At 43.0% G+C, this 15,849-nt stretch overlaps 1 protein-coding gene across 1 annotated transcript in view; it reads left to right on the plus strand.

Annotated features, from left to right (window-relative positions):
• LOC144692413 (uncharacterized) overlaps nucleotides 1-15,849 on the plus strand; it is a 113,171-nt gene that overhangs the window by 71,462 nt on the left and 25,860 nt on the right. The window contains exons 15-17 of the mRNA XM_078561238.1: nucleotides 2,014-2,042; nucleotides 8,337-8,412; nucleotides 13,831-13,957. Of these exons, the coding sequence (XP_078417364.1) occupies nucleotides 2,014-2,042; nucleotides 8,337-8,412; nucleotides 13,831-13,957 (232 nt within the window). The remainder of the gene's footprint in view (nucleotides 1-2,013; nucleotides 2,043-8,336; nucleotides 8,413-13,830; nucleotides 13,958-15,849) is intronic.

Here is a 15,849-nt window from a genome sequence, read left to right on the forward strand (position 1 = left end):
TCCTTTCAAGTGAAGCAGCATTTCACTTGCATTTCCCCTAATTTAGTCTACTGCATTCGTTGCTCCCAATGCGGACTCCTCTACATTGGAGAGACCAAACGCAAACTGGGCGACCGCTTTGCAGAACACCTGCGGTCTGTCCGCAAGAAAGACCCAAACCTCCCTGTCGCTTGCCATTTTAACACTCCACCCTGTTCTCTTGCCCACATGTCTGTCCTTGGCTTGCTGCATTGTTCCAGTGAAGCCCAACGCAAACTGGAGGAACAGCACCTCATCTTCCGACTAGGCACTTTAGAGCCTTCCGGGCTGAATATTGAATTCAACAACTTTAGATCTTAAACTCCCTCCCCGCATCCCCACCCCCCTTCCCGTTTCTTCCCCCTCCCTTTTGTTTTTTTCAATAATTTATATAGATTTTTCTTTTCCCACCTATTTCCATTATTTTTAAATCTATAACTGTAATACCCTGTCAGTCTTTCCACCCCACCCCCACTAGAGCTGTACCTTGAGTGTCCTGCCATCCATTCTTAATTAGCACATTTTCTTAGATAATATCACCACCTTCAACACCTCTTTGTTCCTTTTACCTGTGACATCTTTTGATTATCTGCTCCTATCACTGCTTGCTTGTCCCTACAACCACCCCCCCCCTCAACTTCTCTCTTCCCCCCCCACCCCCCCATCTTAAACCAGCTTATATTTCACCCCTCTCCTAACTATACTCAGTTCTGCTGAAGGGTCATGAGGACTCGAAACGTCAACTCTTTTCTTCTCCGCCGATGCTGCCAGACCTGCTGAATTTTTCCAGGTAATTCTTTTTTTGTTTCAGAGTTTAACAAGGCTATTTAACTCACTTGAGGGTTGAAAGTTTTATGTCAGAGCTTGACTCTTAATCTAAATTTAACCTTGAGAAAAAAGCTACAAGAACTTACCACCTGAAACAAATTCCCAACTACCCTATTTCTAAGCTGCCCATGCCCCCAGTTTCCCTCTATCCAGCTCTACCTGTCCCACCCCCCCCTTAAACCAGCTTATATTTCACCTCTTTTCTATTTTTCCTTAGTTCTGTTGAAGAGTCATACGGACTCGAAACGTTAACTGTGTTCCTCTCCGCAGATGCTGCAGACCTGCTGAGTTTTTCCAGGTATTTTTGTTTTTGTTTTGGATTTCCAGCATCCGCAGTTTTTTGCTTTTATCTTAGTGTTTAATTGACTGCCACTTCTCTTCAAGGAATGCCTACTTGAAGAAGTATTGCTCTTCTCTCCAACAGGATTTCCGTCTCTCTCTTTTGCCTTGTTCACCTTCGTTGCTTTCCATTTCTCTCCTGGTGTTTGACAAGGTGTTTACTAAAACCCGCTTTCACAGCCATATTTCCTTCCTCAGTGACTGTCTCCATCTCTGACTTACCCCACGTGGATTTCAACTGAAGTTCCATCCCTCACGTTTCAAACCCACCCAGGATTACAGGTATCTCCGGGACATACAACGCTCCTCGGACTGCTGTTCTCGTCGCATCCACACTCAGTGCCATGCGCCGCTATATGAACACACTCGACCTCTCCCTCCAGCAGCACCGCTGCACCCTATTTCTAAGCTGCCCGTGCCCCCAGTTTCCCTCTATCCAGCTCTACCTGTCCCACCCCCCCTTAAACCAGCTTATATTTCACCTCTTTTCTATTTTTCCTTAGTTCTGTTGAAGAGTCATACGGACTCGAAACGTTAACTGTGTTCTTCTCCGCAGATGCTGTCAGACCTGCTGAGTTTTTCCAGGTATTTTTGATTTTGTTCCCAACTACACACTCTGTCTATATCTCACTCTGGCGTAGTCTCCTCTCCATCTGTACCCTTACCCTGTGCTGTTTGAAAAACCTGTTTACGAAGGTAGCTGGTTAAGGGATAGTCAGGAAGCTGTCATGGATGGGGAAGCCCATATGCTCTGGTGAGAGAGCAGCAACTGGTAATTAAATTAAATGTTTACTTCTCAAATGATTTATCTATTTCATATTTCCACAGTGCCAATTCAAGACCACAATCCACTTTATGTAAGTAGTATATTACTGAGGTGCTTTGGAATTTGTTTTAAACATTATTGGAGTTATTTGAAGTGCAGTGATCATCAAGACCAGGATGCAATTGAAACTTGCTCCTCTTAGCTGACCCAAAATATATAACTCATCAGTTTTTTTGGAGTGAAAACATCCTGTAATGTTATTGATGTGCAATAAGTAGATGTACTTCCAAAAACATTCTAAATTACTTCAGCATGCAGTTATTTGGAGAGTCAAGCTAGTTGATTTATTGTTTCTTACATCTGCATTAAATTAGAAATTTGCTCCTGATTTTATCATGGTGACTCTTAGGGCTGGATTTCCCAGCCCCATGTGCTGCTGGATCATCCGGTTTCGCTGAAAGTCAATGGACTTTTGCCTGGGCTGCCGAATCTCCCACAGCGGGTCCCACCACGGTGGGGCCAGGAAATCCTGGCCTTAGTGGGGTTTTTTTTAAATTCTTTCATGGGATGTGGGCATCACTGGCTAGGCCAGCATTTTTAATGCCCATCCCTAGTTGCCCTTAAGAAGGTGGTGATTAGCCATCTTCTTGAACTGCTGCAGCTCATGTGGTTTAGATACGCCCACAGTGCTGTTAGGAAGGATTTTGACCCAGTGGCAGGGAAAGAACAGCGTTATAATTCCAAGTCAGAATGGTGTGGGGCTCGGAGGGGAACTTGCAGGTTGTGGTGTTCCCATGCATCTGCTACCCTTGTCCTTCTAGGGTTGTGGGTTTGGAAACTTGCGGTCAAAGGGGCCTTGATGAGTTGCTGCAGTGCATCTTGTAAATGCTGCCATTGTGCATCAGTGGTGGAGGGAGTAGATGTTGAAGGTGGTGGATGGGGTGCCAATCAAGTGGGTTGCTTTGTCCTGTATGGCGTCAAGCTTCTTGAGTGTTGTGGGAGCTGCATTCATCGAGGCAAGTGGGGAGTATTCCATCACACTCCTAACTTGTGCCTTGGAGATAGTGGACAGGCTTTGGGGAGTCAGGAGGTGAGTTACTCTTTGCAAAATTCCCAGTCTCTGTCCTGCTTTTGTAGCCACAGTATTTATATGGCTGGTCCAGTTCAGTTTCTGGTCAATGGTAACACCACCCCCCCTCCCAAGGCTGTTGAGAGTGGGGGTTTCAGTGATGGGAATGCCATTGAATATCATGGGGAGATAGTTGAATTCCCTCTTGTTGGAGATGGTCTTTGCCTGGAACTTGTGTGGCGTGAATGTTACTTGCCATTTATCAGCCCAAACCTGAATCTTTTCCAGGTCTTGCTGTATATAGGTACGGACTGCTTCAGTATATGGCCCCAATTATGTGAGGTTTTACCAATGGTATGGAGCTTTGCTGGTGGCAAGTAAAATTCAGAAATTTGGACCCTGAACTTGTATCCAATTCTGATGTTTGAAGAATGAAGAAGGGCTATAGGCAAGTCAACTCCACATATTTTAGAGAGTCAAATTATTGAAATGGGACCTTACATTGAATTCACAACTATGGATAAGGTTGTGCTCCCAGCATGCTTGTCACTTTATATAAAATGGATGTCCGACTACTGCACAAGCCTGGCCTACTTTGGCCCATTTGATAAAGCAAGGATGCTGGCATTTAACTGAAACATTTTACTACATAAAGGTGCTATATAAATGCAAGATTGTTTTTATAGGGAGTATTGATCCAGTTCCTACATGCTATTTCCATGTCCATTTATGGCTTTTTGTGAAAACTTTGCTTGCCTTCCTGCAATCTTACCATTGTTTCAGTGTTAAAAGTGGCATCTAATAAATTTGGGAGAATATCAGTCTATTTGACAGTTCCCATGATAGTACTTGAATTAGTTCTCTTCGTCCAATTCATCAGAAGATAAAATGTACAGTTAAAATGCACATCCACTGTTATCTTTGCACCTGTTATTTCTCAAGGACTTTGATTTGCAAGGACCATACCCTTCCTATCTCTGCGTGTTCAAGGGAACCTTTATTCAATGCCTCTTTTTCACTACAGAGACAGTGACTGAGATGACTCATTAACTATGGATGACCTGAAGAACTATCTTCTCTTATATGTGAAGGTCACAGTCTTCAGCTTCCGTGCAACAAGATCCTTCCAGGTCACAGCAGAGGACATCAGGCAGATAAGCCAGTTTGTAGTTCATGATAAGACGACAAGATCATATTTTTACTGTTGGTAGGCTTTGGATGAGGAAGAGAAGGAGGAAGGTAATGTGGAGAAAACTGATGTGCAGGCGGGGAGACTGGGGCAAAACTATGGAAACTACTTTTAACAATGGACATATCCTGCCACTGTTTAACTTCATTTATGGATGACAAGCTATACTTTGTCCCTCCACCACCCCCCCCCCCCTCCTCAACAAAGAAAATATTACACATTCTGTCTACTTGGGCTGAGCTACCACCTTCCTCTGAACGCTTATTAGAGCTTATTTCCTCTTCGGGTGGCTCCCACTACCTGTCAGACAGGCGTACAGTACTGGAGATGCACTGCAGAATAAGAAGTCTGCCAAATTCCTGACAGGGTTATGTTCACTGGCACTAGAACCGTCTGTCTGATCCTAGAGAACACTGGACAGAAGGTTTTGAGATCTCTAAGTATTGCTGGTGAACCAGGGATGAGGTTATTAGAAACATAGAAAATAGGAGCAGGAGTAGGCCATTCGGCCCTTCGAGCCTGCTCCGCCATTCATCATGATCATGGCTGATCATCCAACTCAATAGCCTGCTCCCGCTTTCTTCCCATGTCCTTTGATCCCTTTCGCCCCAAGAGCTATATCTAACTCCTTCTTGAAAACATGCAATGTTTTGGCCTTGTTCATTTGCTCTTGTTCTTTTTGCCTCCATGGACCTTTATGGTGCTTCCCCGTTCTATGGAAGATTCTCTGGCACATGCCTCCTACCAGTTCATTGTGGAGCCCATTTGTTTACAAATGTATGGGCACAACAAAGAGGAAAGTGAGGCGAGAAGGCTAAGATTGTCCCTTCCACCTCAAAATTTTTTTTAATGCTGGCCCTGTGCTTATAGCACAAACCCAATTCTGCTTATTCTGGGATCTGGAGGAATTCCTAGGGCAGCTTAGTGGGACAGAGACCTAACTTAATGGGTTTCCACACCTTATTACTTCTTGCTGCACCTGGATTCTCAGTATTTGGGGTGCTCTTGAAAAATTGATTCACTTGAAACGCAGACTATTCCTGCTTCAATGTCATTCTTTTGGCAATGGGATGGAATTCGGTGGTTTTGCTCTTTTCTTCCCCGTTCTCACCCTTCCTCTTTTAGCCTATACTTTACTCCAAGGGGTGAACAAATTATTTGGAAAACACAATAGTGGAATAGATGAGCAGAAGTTTCAGAGATCCATAGACCTGGTTGCAGGCAGACATCAAGTGAAAGCACAGCATTGTTTTCATATGTACAGTGACAACACTTAGCCGTACCTCACCAACACCTCTCGTAATTCCTCCATTGTTGCTAACTTATCAGACAACTTATCCGATATCCAGTACGAGATGAGTAGAAATGTTCTCCACTTAATTATTGAGAAAGCTGAAGCCATTGTTTTCGGTCCCCAGTCTAAATTCTGTTCACTAGCTACCAACTCCATTTCTCTCCCTGTTAACAGTCCAAGATTAATAGTCTGTTCACAATGTTGGTGTCACGTTTGATCCCAAGATGAGTTTCTGACCTCGTATTCATGTCATCACTATGACCACCTATGTGCACCTCCTGTAACATCTCCCAATTTCATCTCGTCTCAGCTCATCTGCTGCTGAAACCCTCATATATGCCTTTGTTACCTTTAGGCTCGACTATTCCAATGTATTCCTGGGCTGGTCTCCCACACTCTACCCTCTATAAACTTGAGGTCATTCAAAACTCTGCTGCCCGTATCTTAACTCACACCTGGTTCTGTTTCCCTATGACTCCTGTGCTCGCTAACCTACATTGGCTCCCAGTCAAGCAACATGTTGATTTTAAAATTCTCATCCTTAATTTCAAATCCCTCCATGACCTTGCTCCCTCCCTATCTCCGTAGTGTGCTTTAGCCCTACAACCCTCCAAGATGTCTGCACTTCTCTAATTCCGATCTCTTGTGCATTCCCAATTTTTGCTCCACCATTGGTGGCCATGCCTTCAGTTGTCTAGGCCCAAAGCTCTGGAATACCCTCTCCACACCTCTCTGCCCTTCCCTGCTTTCCTCCTTTAAGACCCTTCTTAAAACCTAGCTCTTTGACCAAGCTTTCGGTAGTCCGACCTAATTTTTCCTACATATCTTGGTGTTATACTTGGGGTAGAAATTCCCCCCCCCCGTTGGGGGGCAAGTTCAGGAGCGGGCGTGTGGAGTCATGTCTTCAATCGGCGCCCCTGATTGGGGGCGGGCCGCTATTTTACGTGGGCGGGCCAATTAAGGCCCACCCAGCATGACGTCCGCCAGGAAGCACTATGCGCTCCCTGTGTGGGCTGGGGGAATCCCTGAGCTGAGAGTGCGCTCTTTCACGCATGCACGCGAAAGAGCACACTCATCTCCCTGAGGCTAAGTGCTGCCTCAGGGAGATCGGCTCCAAATGTAAAAGTGCTAAAAATAGAAAAATAAAATTTCCCTGACATGTCCCCTCATGTGACACTGTCTCATGAGTTGGGACATGTCCATCACTTTTAGTTAAACTTTTATTAAATTTTTAAAAACCTTCATGAAACCTCATCCCGCCCGTGGATGAAGTTTCATGTTTTCTCTGAAGCCCGCCAGGGCTCCCGGTCTGTCTGCCAACCTTAAGGTTGGACGGGCAGGTCTATTAATGATAATGAGTTCGTAAATGGCCTCAATAGGCCATTGACAGTTCGGCGGGCGCACAGCTGATTCGGCTGAGCCCCCGCCAACCTGAAAATTGAAATGACGCGGGGTGACATCGGAAGTTCTGCTCGACGTCACCCTGCGTCATTTCACGTGTCGGCAAGCGGGCCCCACTCACCGACCGGGAAATCCTGCCCTTGGTTTCAGAATGTTTGTGTGAAGCACCTTTGGACGTTTCATTACAGTAAAGTTGCTATATAAATTGTTGGTATATAACTTCATAAGTGCAGTTCTTCTATGTGCTGCAATACATCTGAATGCTTTGATGATCACTATTGGCAAACTACTTGACATTAAACCCATTGTAGCTCAGCTCTTTATAGTTCTCACTTGATGTACAGGTATTCAGGAAAGGGCTATTGGATAAAGATTAGGAGCCGGATCCCTGGTTCAATACAACATTTTTCTTCTCCCTCCCTTAATCATAGGCACTGAATCAAGGTTTAGCCAATTTATTGCTTTTCTAACTGAGACTGACTATCTTCACTTGGATCAGTTATTCAATGGATAAACTCACTAAAACATTGGAAGATTGTGACTAATTTTAAAATTGGTACCACATTTATATTTCTTGTTGGGTACTCATTCTTGTACTTAAATTCATGCATGTTAAAGAAAGGACAAATGTCTTACATAAATTTGTGTTAAAACTCTGCTGTATCACAGCATTTCATAATCAATGACAGGTTACATTTAAATAGTGTCTTTTAATGTAGAGAAATGTCCCAAAGCACTTCACAGAGATGCAAGGGGAAAAAATGCATGCTGAGACAAAGGGGGAGATGAGAAGGTTTGTGGGATTTATGGAAGATAGGAAAAGGAAAAGACAGAGGTGGAAAAGTGGAGTAATTTTCAGACCATGGAGCATAGGTGACTGAAGTGCAGCCGCCAATGGTAGGATAAAGGAGGAAGTGTGATGTTCCAGAGGCTGTAGTCAGGGGAATGAAGAGTTCAGGGAAGGAGAAGGTTGTACCATTAGAGAAGACAAAAGATGGGAGGGATGAGACCATGGATAGACCTAAACATGAGGAGGATGATTTTAAATTTAAGGTATTGGGGACCAGGAGCCATTAGGACACTGAGGACAGAAATTTTGGACAAGTGAGATTTGGTGCAGGATTGAATATGGCGTCAGAGTTTTAGAGGAGCTGAGGTTTTTGGAGAATCGGCAACCAGTCAAAACTTTAATGGTCAAATCTGGAGGTGAAAATAGTCAAGTCTGGAGGAATTCAGCAGCAAAGTGGCTGAGTTGGGAATGGAAACACGCAATATTATGGAGGTAGAATTATGAAGAGAGGATGTGAATGCAAAAGCTTGGCTCAGGATTAAATAATACACCAAATTTTTTTCTGAGTTTCAATGTGTATTCATGCGTTTTTTAAAACTCCTTTCACCTTGTTTCTAATCAACTACATTTTATATTCCTCAGCTTTAACTAACTCGGACAGTAGTACAAATAGTATGTATGAAGATGTCAACAATGTAAAGGGACATGGTGATTTTGAGTAAGTAATTAAATTGCCATTGTCACTTTGTCACCTACAGATTACATGTGCATATGTGCTCATCAAAATGACATTTGTTAACGGAAAGAGGTTTTATCCTTCAACTTTTTTCCCTCCTTTCTTCATGGCCATGATTCATCTTGTGGTATGATTCCGAAAAGGTTTTCCTAATACCATTGTTAGTGTGGCCTAGTCAGAATGTCAACAGATAGTGATTGTTGTGATATTGTATGCATGCCAATGCAGACAATGACATGTACCTTTTAAGAAGCTGCATAGTGACATCTCTGTGACACCACCATGTGAGAGGCTGGAGTATAAAAGTACAGCCTCCATGTTAGATGCTCACTATTGCCTGTGTTCTCTATTGCAGATGCACTCTACTGCCTGTGACCCTGTCCAGATCAAGGCCTGTGCTGAGCTGTACATAGTTGTTGCTAGTAATAAACTTCAGATACTTGTGTTCAACCAGAACCCTTGTCAATCTGAATACCTAACTTAGTATAGATAACATAGAGACAGATGCCTTGAGGTCTACATCGAGATCCTCTACATATGTGGTGGCAGCAGACTGCGACATACTACAGCATGGTTGGCAGCGGTTGCTTCCAAAAGATACCACATCAGTGGAGGTAACTCCTGAAGATACCAGAAAGAAGGCAGAAGACTACTTCAGCAGCAACATAAATTGCTGTGATACACTTACCAGCTCCAATCCAGACTCCTCAAGGGAAGAACAGTCTCCAGATTAAAAGAAGCTAAGAATCTAAAGTGCGACTTATAAAATATACAGCACAGCAAAAAAAGGCAAGCTTCTCTTTAGCAGCACCACTGTTATAAGCCAACAGTAATACGTTGTTGCAGCATTTGTTCTCCAAAGCACAGGGACAACAGGCAACAGGTACAGATTCACATTCAAAGAGATACAGCAACTACATTTGTGTAGCATCCAGTGCACCTAATAACCAAGAACATCACAATGGCAAATAAAGATTTGACTATGGACTGGCAAGCTGGAGATCTTGCAGAATTTCAACTCTTTAGATAGAAGACACACTTACATTTTGTAGACCAGCAGGTACAGGAACAAGAGAAAAAAAGCTGCCAAATTACTAATTGCTCGTGGCACCAGGGGCTAATGCATGTAAATTCATCAGGTCTATCCGATGAAGACCAAAGGGACCCCGATTTAAAATCTTCAAATTCATTAAAGATCAACCAAAGGTCCGAGTTAAACTCTAGCCTGTGAATTCTAAAGTTATGTCGTACAGACAACAGCCAAGTGAAAGCATTGATAAATTTGTAGGCAGGTGCCGGTGCAAAGGAGCCAAATGCAACTTCAATCCCAAAGACCTTGCAAAGAGATTGATGGAGCTTGTCATCACTTCAACACCCATCAAGTCTTTTAGGAAAGTGCTACTAGACAAAGCCAAAGGTTACTCAATAGATGCACTACTGGACAAAGATAGAAAATTTGAGGAATTAGTGGCTGGTGAACAGCACCTTCAAGCCCTCGATCACGAATCTACCATTGCTGCATAACCAAAACATCAAAGACACCCAAAACCTGCATGCGGTGTGGTCTTACTCAGACAGTGTCCAGCATATTTCGACATGTGCAAACTTTGCTCCACCAAAGGACATTGGGCAAAAATGTGTCGCAAACGCAACAAAGACAAACCCAGAGTACAAAACTCACAACAAAAAAGGATTCCACAGAAATCTGACATAAATGATAGTTCCAAGGCTCCTCCTGCAAAATGTAAATATATCAATGAAGTGAAAGACACCCCAAATACACCACAGTGTACAGATCCAAGCCAAACTCTACATCATGTCGACCTTGTGCATCATGTGGATGGAGTCATAAGAGCTGAAGCTTTTGCCACTCTAAATGTGAACTATGGACAGTACAGCAAAAATCAATACCGGTGCAAGTGCAAACATCTTTACATTGCACATTCTCAACGCCACATACACAGGAAAATGGCACAGCGTAGTCCAGTCAATATCTGACAAGCTTATCGCCTACAATGGGTCTGACATCCTGTGCATTGGCACCATCACAATACAATGCCAATACGGAAAATCCAGGTGGAAACCAGAGATTTTTTATGTCGTGGAAACCAGTGGCCTGGCAATCGTTGATCTGCCAGTATGCAGTGACACACACACATGGTTACTATCCATGAAGTGGTAGAGACCACTATCACAGCACAGGAATGTACCAAAGGAAGAATTGACTCCATAAGGGACCTTACATCCATGTACCCAGATTGCTTTGGAGATTTCAGGGTGATGCAGTGCTGCACCTAAAGGACAATGCTCGTCCCACTATCTACTCACCTAGAAAGTGTAGTATCCGTTTCCAAGAAAAGTTCAGAGCAGAGTTGGACACACTGGTACACAAAAAAATCATTTGAAAAGTCGAGCACCATACTAACTGGTGTCATTCTGTTACCTGAGTATTAAAGAAGGATGGCTCACTACGTTTAGACCTGGACCCAAGACGACTAAACATGGCACTAAAATGATGTCCTGACAAAATCCCCATGTTTGAGGAACTGAATCCCAAGTTTGCGAGAGCAAGCTACTTCTCTAAGTTGGATGCCAAGAATGGCTACTGGTCCATCCATCTGGCACCAGCATCACAAGAGCTCACCACTTTTTGTAGCCCTTCTCGAAGGTATTGCTTCTTGTGCTTGCTGTTTGGGCTCTCGGTGAGCCAAGACGTGTTTCAACAATACATGAACTGCATCATTGAAGATGTGTCCAGGTGCCTATGCATCACTGACGACATAGCAATCCTTGGCAAGACTAAGGCAGAACATGACAACAACCAACACATGGTCATGAAGGCAGCCAGAAAGCATGGTCTTGTTTTTAGTGGTGCCTAATGCCAAATCCATGTCAGCCAGATTAACTTCTCAGCTCCATCTACTCCTCTCAAGGCATTCGGCCTGTTCCAGTAAAAATAGAAGATACACAAAAGATGCCTACCCCACAACACAAAAATGATCTCAAAGGTATCTTGGGTTTTTTAACTTTATATCTCTGTACATCGTGGGCTTTGCAGCCAAAGTTTCCATGCTCGGGGACCTCCTCAGACGTATGGCACGAAGACCACCAGCGCATTTTTCACAGTTTCAAGGACGCCCTGTCTTTGAGCTCATGTGTCCTGCAATACTACAACCCCTCTACCCACTGCGCTAGAGGTTAGTGCATCACAAAAGGATCTTGGTGCGTGCTTACTACAGGACAACAAGCCTGTTGCTTTTGGCTCAAAGGCTGTCACCACTGCACAACCCTAACATTGAACACAAAACTCTTGCATTTGTATTTGACATCCAACATTTCCACATGTATCTGTTTGGAAAACACTTTACAGTCCAAACAGACCGCAAGCCACTGGAGATGATCTGCCGGAAACCCCTCATCCATGGCTCCAGCACCTACCCGTGAAGATTCGTGGCTGCCACCTTGATAGCCAATATAAACCAGGCTCTAAAATGGTAATCTCTGACATTCTGAGTTGGTTACCCAACCCAACCAACAACAGAGATGTGCCTTTAGACCTCCATTTTGATAATATCAAATATGAAGTGGAAGACAATCTCCGCATTGATTTGATCCACTTTGGGCAAAGTCAAGCCGGAATGATCCAACAGGCCACCCAAGAAGACCCACAGCTGCAACAGAGGAAGCAAGTCATTAACGTTGGTTGGCCCGATCACGAACATCCCTGATGTGAAATTATCAGGTCATTCTGGCACTAAGGAGATGAACTGGGCATCTCCCAGAGCATTATATTCAAAGGCAACCAAGTCCTCATACCTCAAGCAATGTGTCAAACCATGTTAAGTTACCTACATGGCGGACACATGGGCACAGAACTAACAGAACACCTTGCCAGAGGATCAGTCTACTGGCCAAGCATTAACAAGGCAAAAACATGCCATATCTGTCAGGTGCACCAACCACAACAGAGCAGAGAACCACTCACATGAAATCCCTGCTGTTCCATGGTCGAAAATAGCCACTGATTTATTCCATCTAGATGGCAAAGATTACATCTTGGTGACTAGCTATTTTACCAAATTCCCTGTCTTTCACCAGCTCAAAAACACAACCAGTTTTACAGTCGCTGACACACTCGCCTCTGTTTTCAGCATGTTCGATGTGCCTAAATCCATCGTCTACGACAACAGTCCTCAATATACAAGACAACCCTTCCAGGACATATGCAAAAAGTGGAGTGTAAAACACATCACATCTTCCCCACACTACCCTCAGTCCAATGGATTGGCAGAACGGACCATCAAAAAGATCAAAGCAACACATCTAAAGTGTGAGGCAACCAAGCAGGATTTCAGAATTGCTATGCTCAGTCTTCGTGCCATGCCACAGAGAGATGGTCTACCATCATGTGCCAACTTGATGTTTGGGAGGAAAGTTCGAACCACTCTCCCATCCCATCTACTCCCAGTCCAGACAGAAGCTTATGACGTCTTATTAGAACAGAGAGAGAGGATGTCCTGGCCGCGTGACCATACAGCAAAATTGCTCACACAATTAAATGTAGGTCAAAGCGTGCGCGTACAGGATCACCACACAAAGACATGGGCACAAGGAATGGTACTGCAAAAGTGCACACAGCCCATAGTCATACGAAGTTGCGATGCAAAATGGACAGATCCTGAGAAGGAACCGTTTGCACATTTGCATAGCACATGCTGAACCACAGACGAATCAGAATGACGATGACTCAGACACAGAGTGTTATTTCAGTCACAGAGAACAACACAAGTACCCACACTATAAGACAAGATGATCCTGCAGTAAACAATTCCGAGCGAGAAACACAAGCCGAGAATGCACAACCACAGTACACACACAACTACACAAGAACAAGATGCGGTTGTGTCATACGCCCACCAAAGTGTCATCTTCATGTCTAAGGACCCTATATCGTGATTCAATCTTGTTATATTCACTGTTATGTTTGTGTATATAAAAACTATAGAAGTTTTTCTTTTATCAAAAGGGAAAAGGGGGATGTAGTGATATTGTATGCATGCCAATGCAGACAATGACATGTACCTTTTAAGAAGCAGCATAGTGACGTCTCTGTGACACCATATGAGGCCAGAGTATAAAAGTACAGCCTCCATGTCAGATGCTCACTATTGCATGTGCTGTCTATTGCAGGTGCTGACTTGTGCCTGTGACCCTGTATCAGCAAGACATCATGTACACCTTATGATATACATAGCATGTCAGTGACCATCAGTGATGTTTCGGCCTCCATCTTCCATGCATCCAAAAGTTTTATTTACCATTTCTAGTGAAATTAGTGAAGGCAACTAAATCTATATTCTTACTAGTTCATTCTCTGATATTTTTCTATGGTCTTTATAGAGACAGAATATCCAAATCAGACACAAGTAAGACTAGCTGGGGAAATATCTTCAGGAAGCGTGAAGAAAATGTAAAGAGAACTGGAGAAATAAACACAAATTTGGAAGAAACTGAAAGGTATAGTGACGTATATATTATACCTCTTGAAACCTGAAGAAAATGGCACATTTACAGATTGCCGTAGTAGTTATTGTAGAATGTTGTCCTGATTCCAATACTGTTACTGGTGGAGCTTGTACTTGCTAAATCTTACTTCTGGTTGTACTATTCTTGATTTGACTACAAAATGTAGCATGTACCAAGTGGTCCTGCTATTTTTCTCTGTCAATGCAAAGTGTTTAATCACTTCCTGGCATGTACTAAGTATCCAAGATTGAGAATATAGGTGGAGATTTGTGATATGGACTGTGTCCTGGCTGAAAATGAATATTATTGCATAAGTACCATATACTTATTATCCAGTTGGTACGTTCAGTCGACTGGTATCTTAAATGAATAGACTTGTTATGAAAGCAATCCTTCAACCAAATCCTTGCACAGTGGCAAATTTTAGTCAAATTTCCAGACATAAATACAAGCGGGCGTGAAACAGTGTAAAATGCTTAAGGGTATGTTACTGTAGTATAATGGAGTAAATTCTTCAAAGGTTTTGTCCTGTCTTGTTTCACACAAAACCTTGCTGATCCCTACATTTGGATCCAGGTCCCTCCAGTGATGCTCCTGAAACTCATTTCCTCTCCCACCTATAGCCAGCATTTCTGAGTGCGGTCGGTGGGATCCTTTTCCCACTTTTCCTTCTAGTGCTGCCAGCAACATTCTAGGGGTACCAGGAAACCTTGCAGCAGAATTTCACCTCCTTCTAGCCACCTGCAACTTTCATGTTGAAAGAAAAATGTTGATTAAGTAAATGCAACTTACTTTTAAGAGGCGTATTCAACCGTTTAAGTATGTTGCCCTGGAACACCAGCCAGAAATTGTGCAGAAGAGCTTGTCAGTCATCCAGTTGCCAATTTGATTGGCTGGACGGTTGGCCTACCGAGAGTAGGCAAAATCCATCAGGCTTTGCACTGATGGTGTCATTTGGGTCCATCATGTGGATCAGCTATCTCATTCAGTGATTCCAGTTCTGTTAAAAGGATTGCATTGTTTTAAATTTATATGATTTTGCACTAAATGTCTGTTGGATGGTAGCTAAATAATTACTATAATTGAATATAGTTTTCATCATTAATAATAAAATATGTAACTATGTCCAGATTTGTGGATATTAATTTATTTTCTTTCTTCCCGCTTTAAAACTGGATGGCAGTAATGAGGGTAAGTTGTGCCTCTTGGCATTCATCAAATTATATATGGATATTGTCAGGAACAATGTATAACTTTTTAAGTTTAATTTATATTTATATTTGTGAGTTAAGAAAGGTGAACATGGTTTCAGTTTCATTTAGTTTCTTTGTAAACTTGGTGCCGGGAATTCTGGAGGGCCTCCTAGCAAAAAAATCAGGTTTCCTGGATTTCCTTTGGATACATGCATTTTTAATGCGGTTTTACAACTCTTGAAGTGAAGGGGTGGGTTACAAAGGGGTTAGTAATTTAGTGATTTGGAAAAAGAACACAAAGCAGAAAAAATTGTGCTGTTGCCTAGCGACAGGGGTCCAGTGACATACACAGATAGACAGAAAAGAAGTTCAGAATGTGTAGGGGAAAGAGTGAATTTAGGAGTTCTAAGTTCTCTGATAAGAAATATGGCAAGGCTGCTGGGGACTGAGTTTAGGGAACTCGTGTTTGCTCTGCAGTTGAAATAATAGTGAGTTTAGAGTGGGATTTTGGGTGTCTCAGAGAGACCACCAGCTGAGGAAAAAGCATCTTATGAATGCTCAGAAATCCACCAGAAGAAAATTGTTTGCAGCTGGGCCAGTCCAAGCAAGAAGCCTTGGTGTAAGGTAATGGTAAATCTTCACTGGGTTTTTGTGTCTATAAAGGTAATACTGGGATAAAAGGAATATTGAGGGTTTGAAT

Source organism: Cetorhinus maximus, chromosome 17 (genome assembly GCF_964194155.1).
Source record: "Cetorhinus maximus chromosome 17, sCetMax3.hap1.1, whole genome shotgun sequence".
Taxonomy (NCBI): Eukaryota; Metazoa; Chordata; class Chondrichthyes; order Lamniformes; family Cetorhinidae; genus Cetorhinus; species Cetorhinus maximus.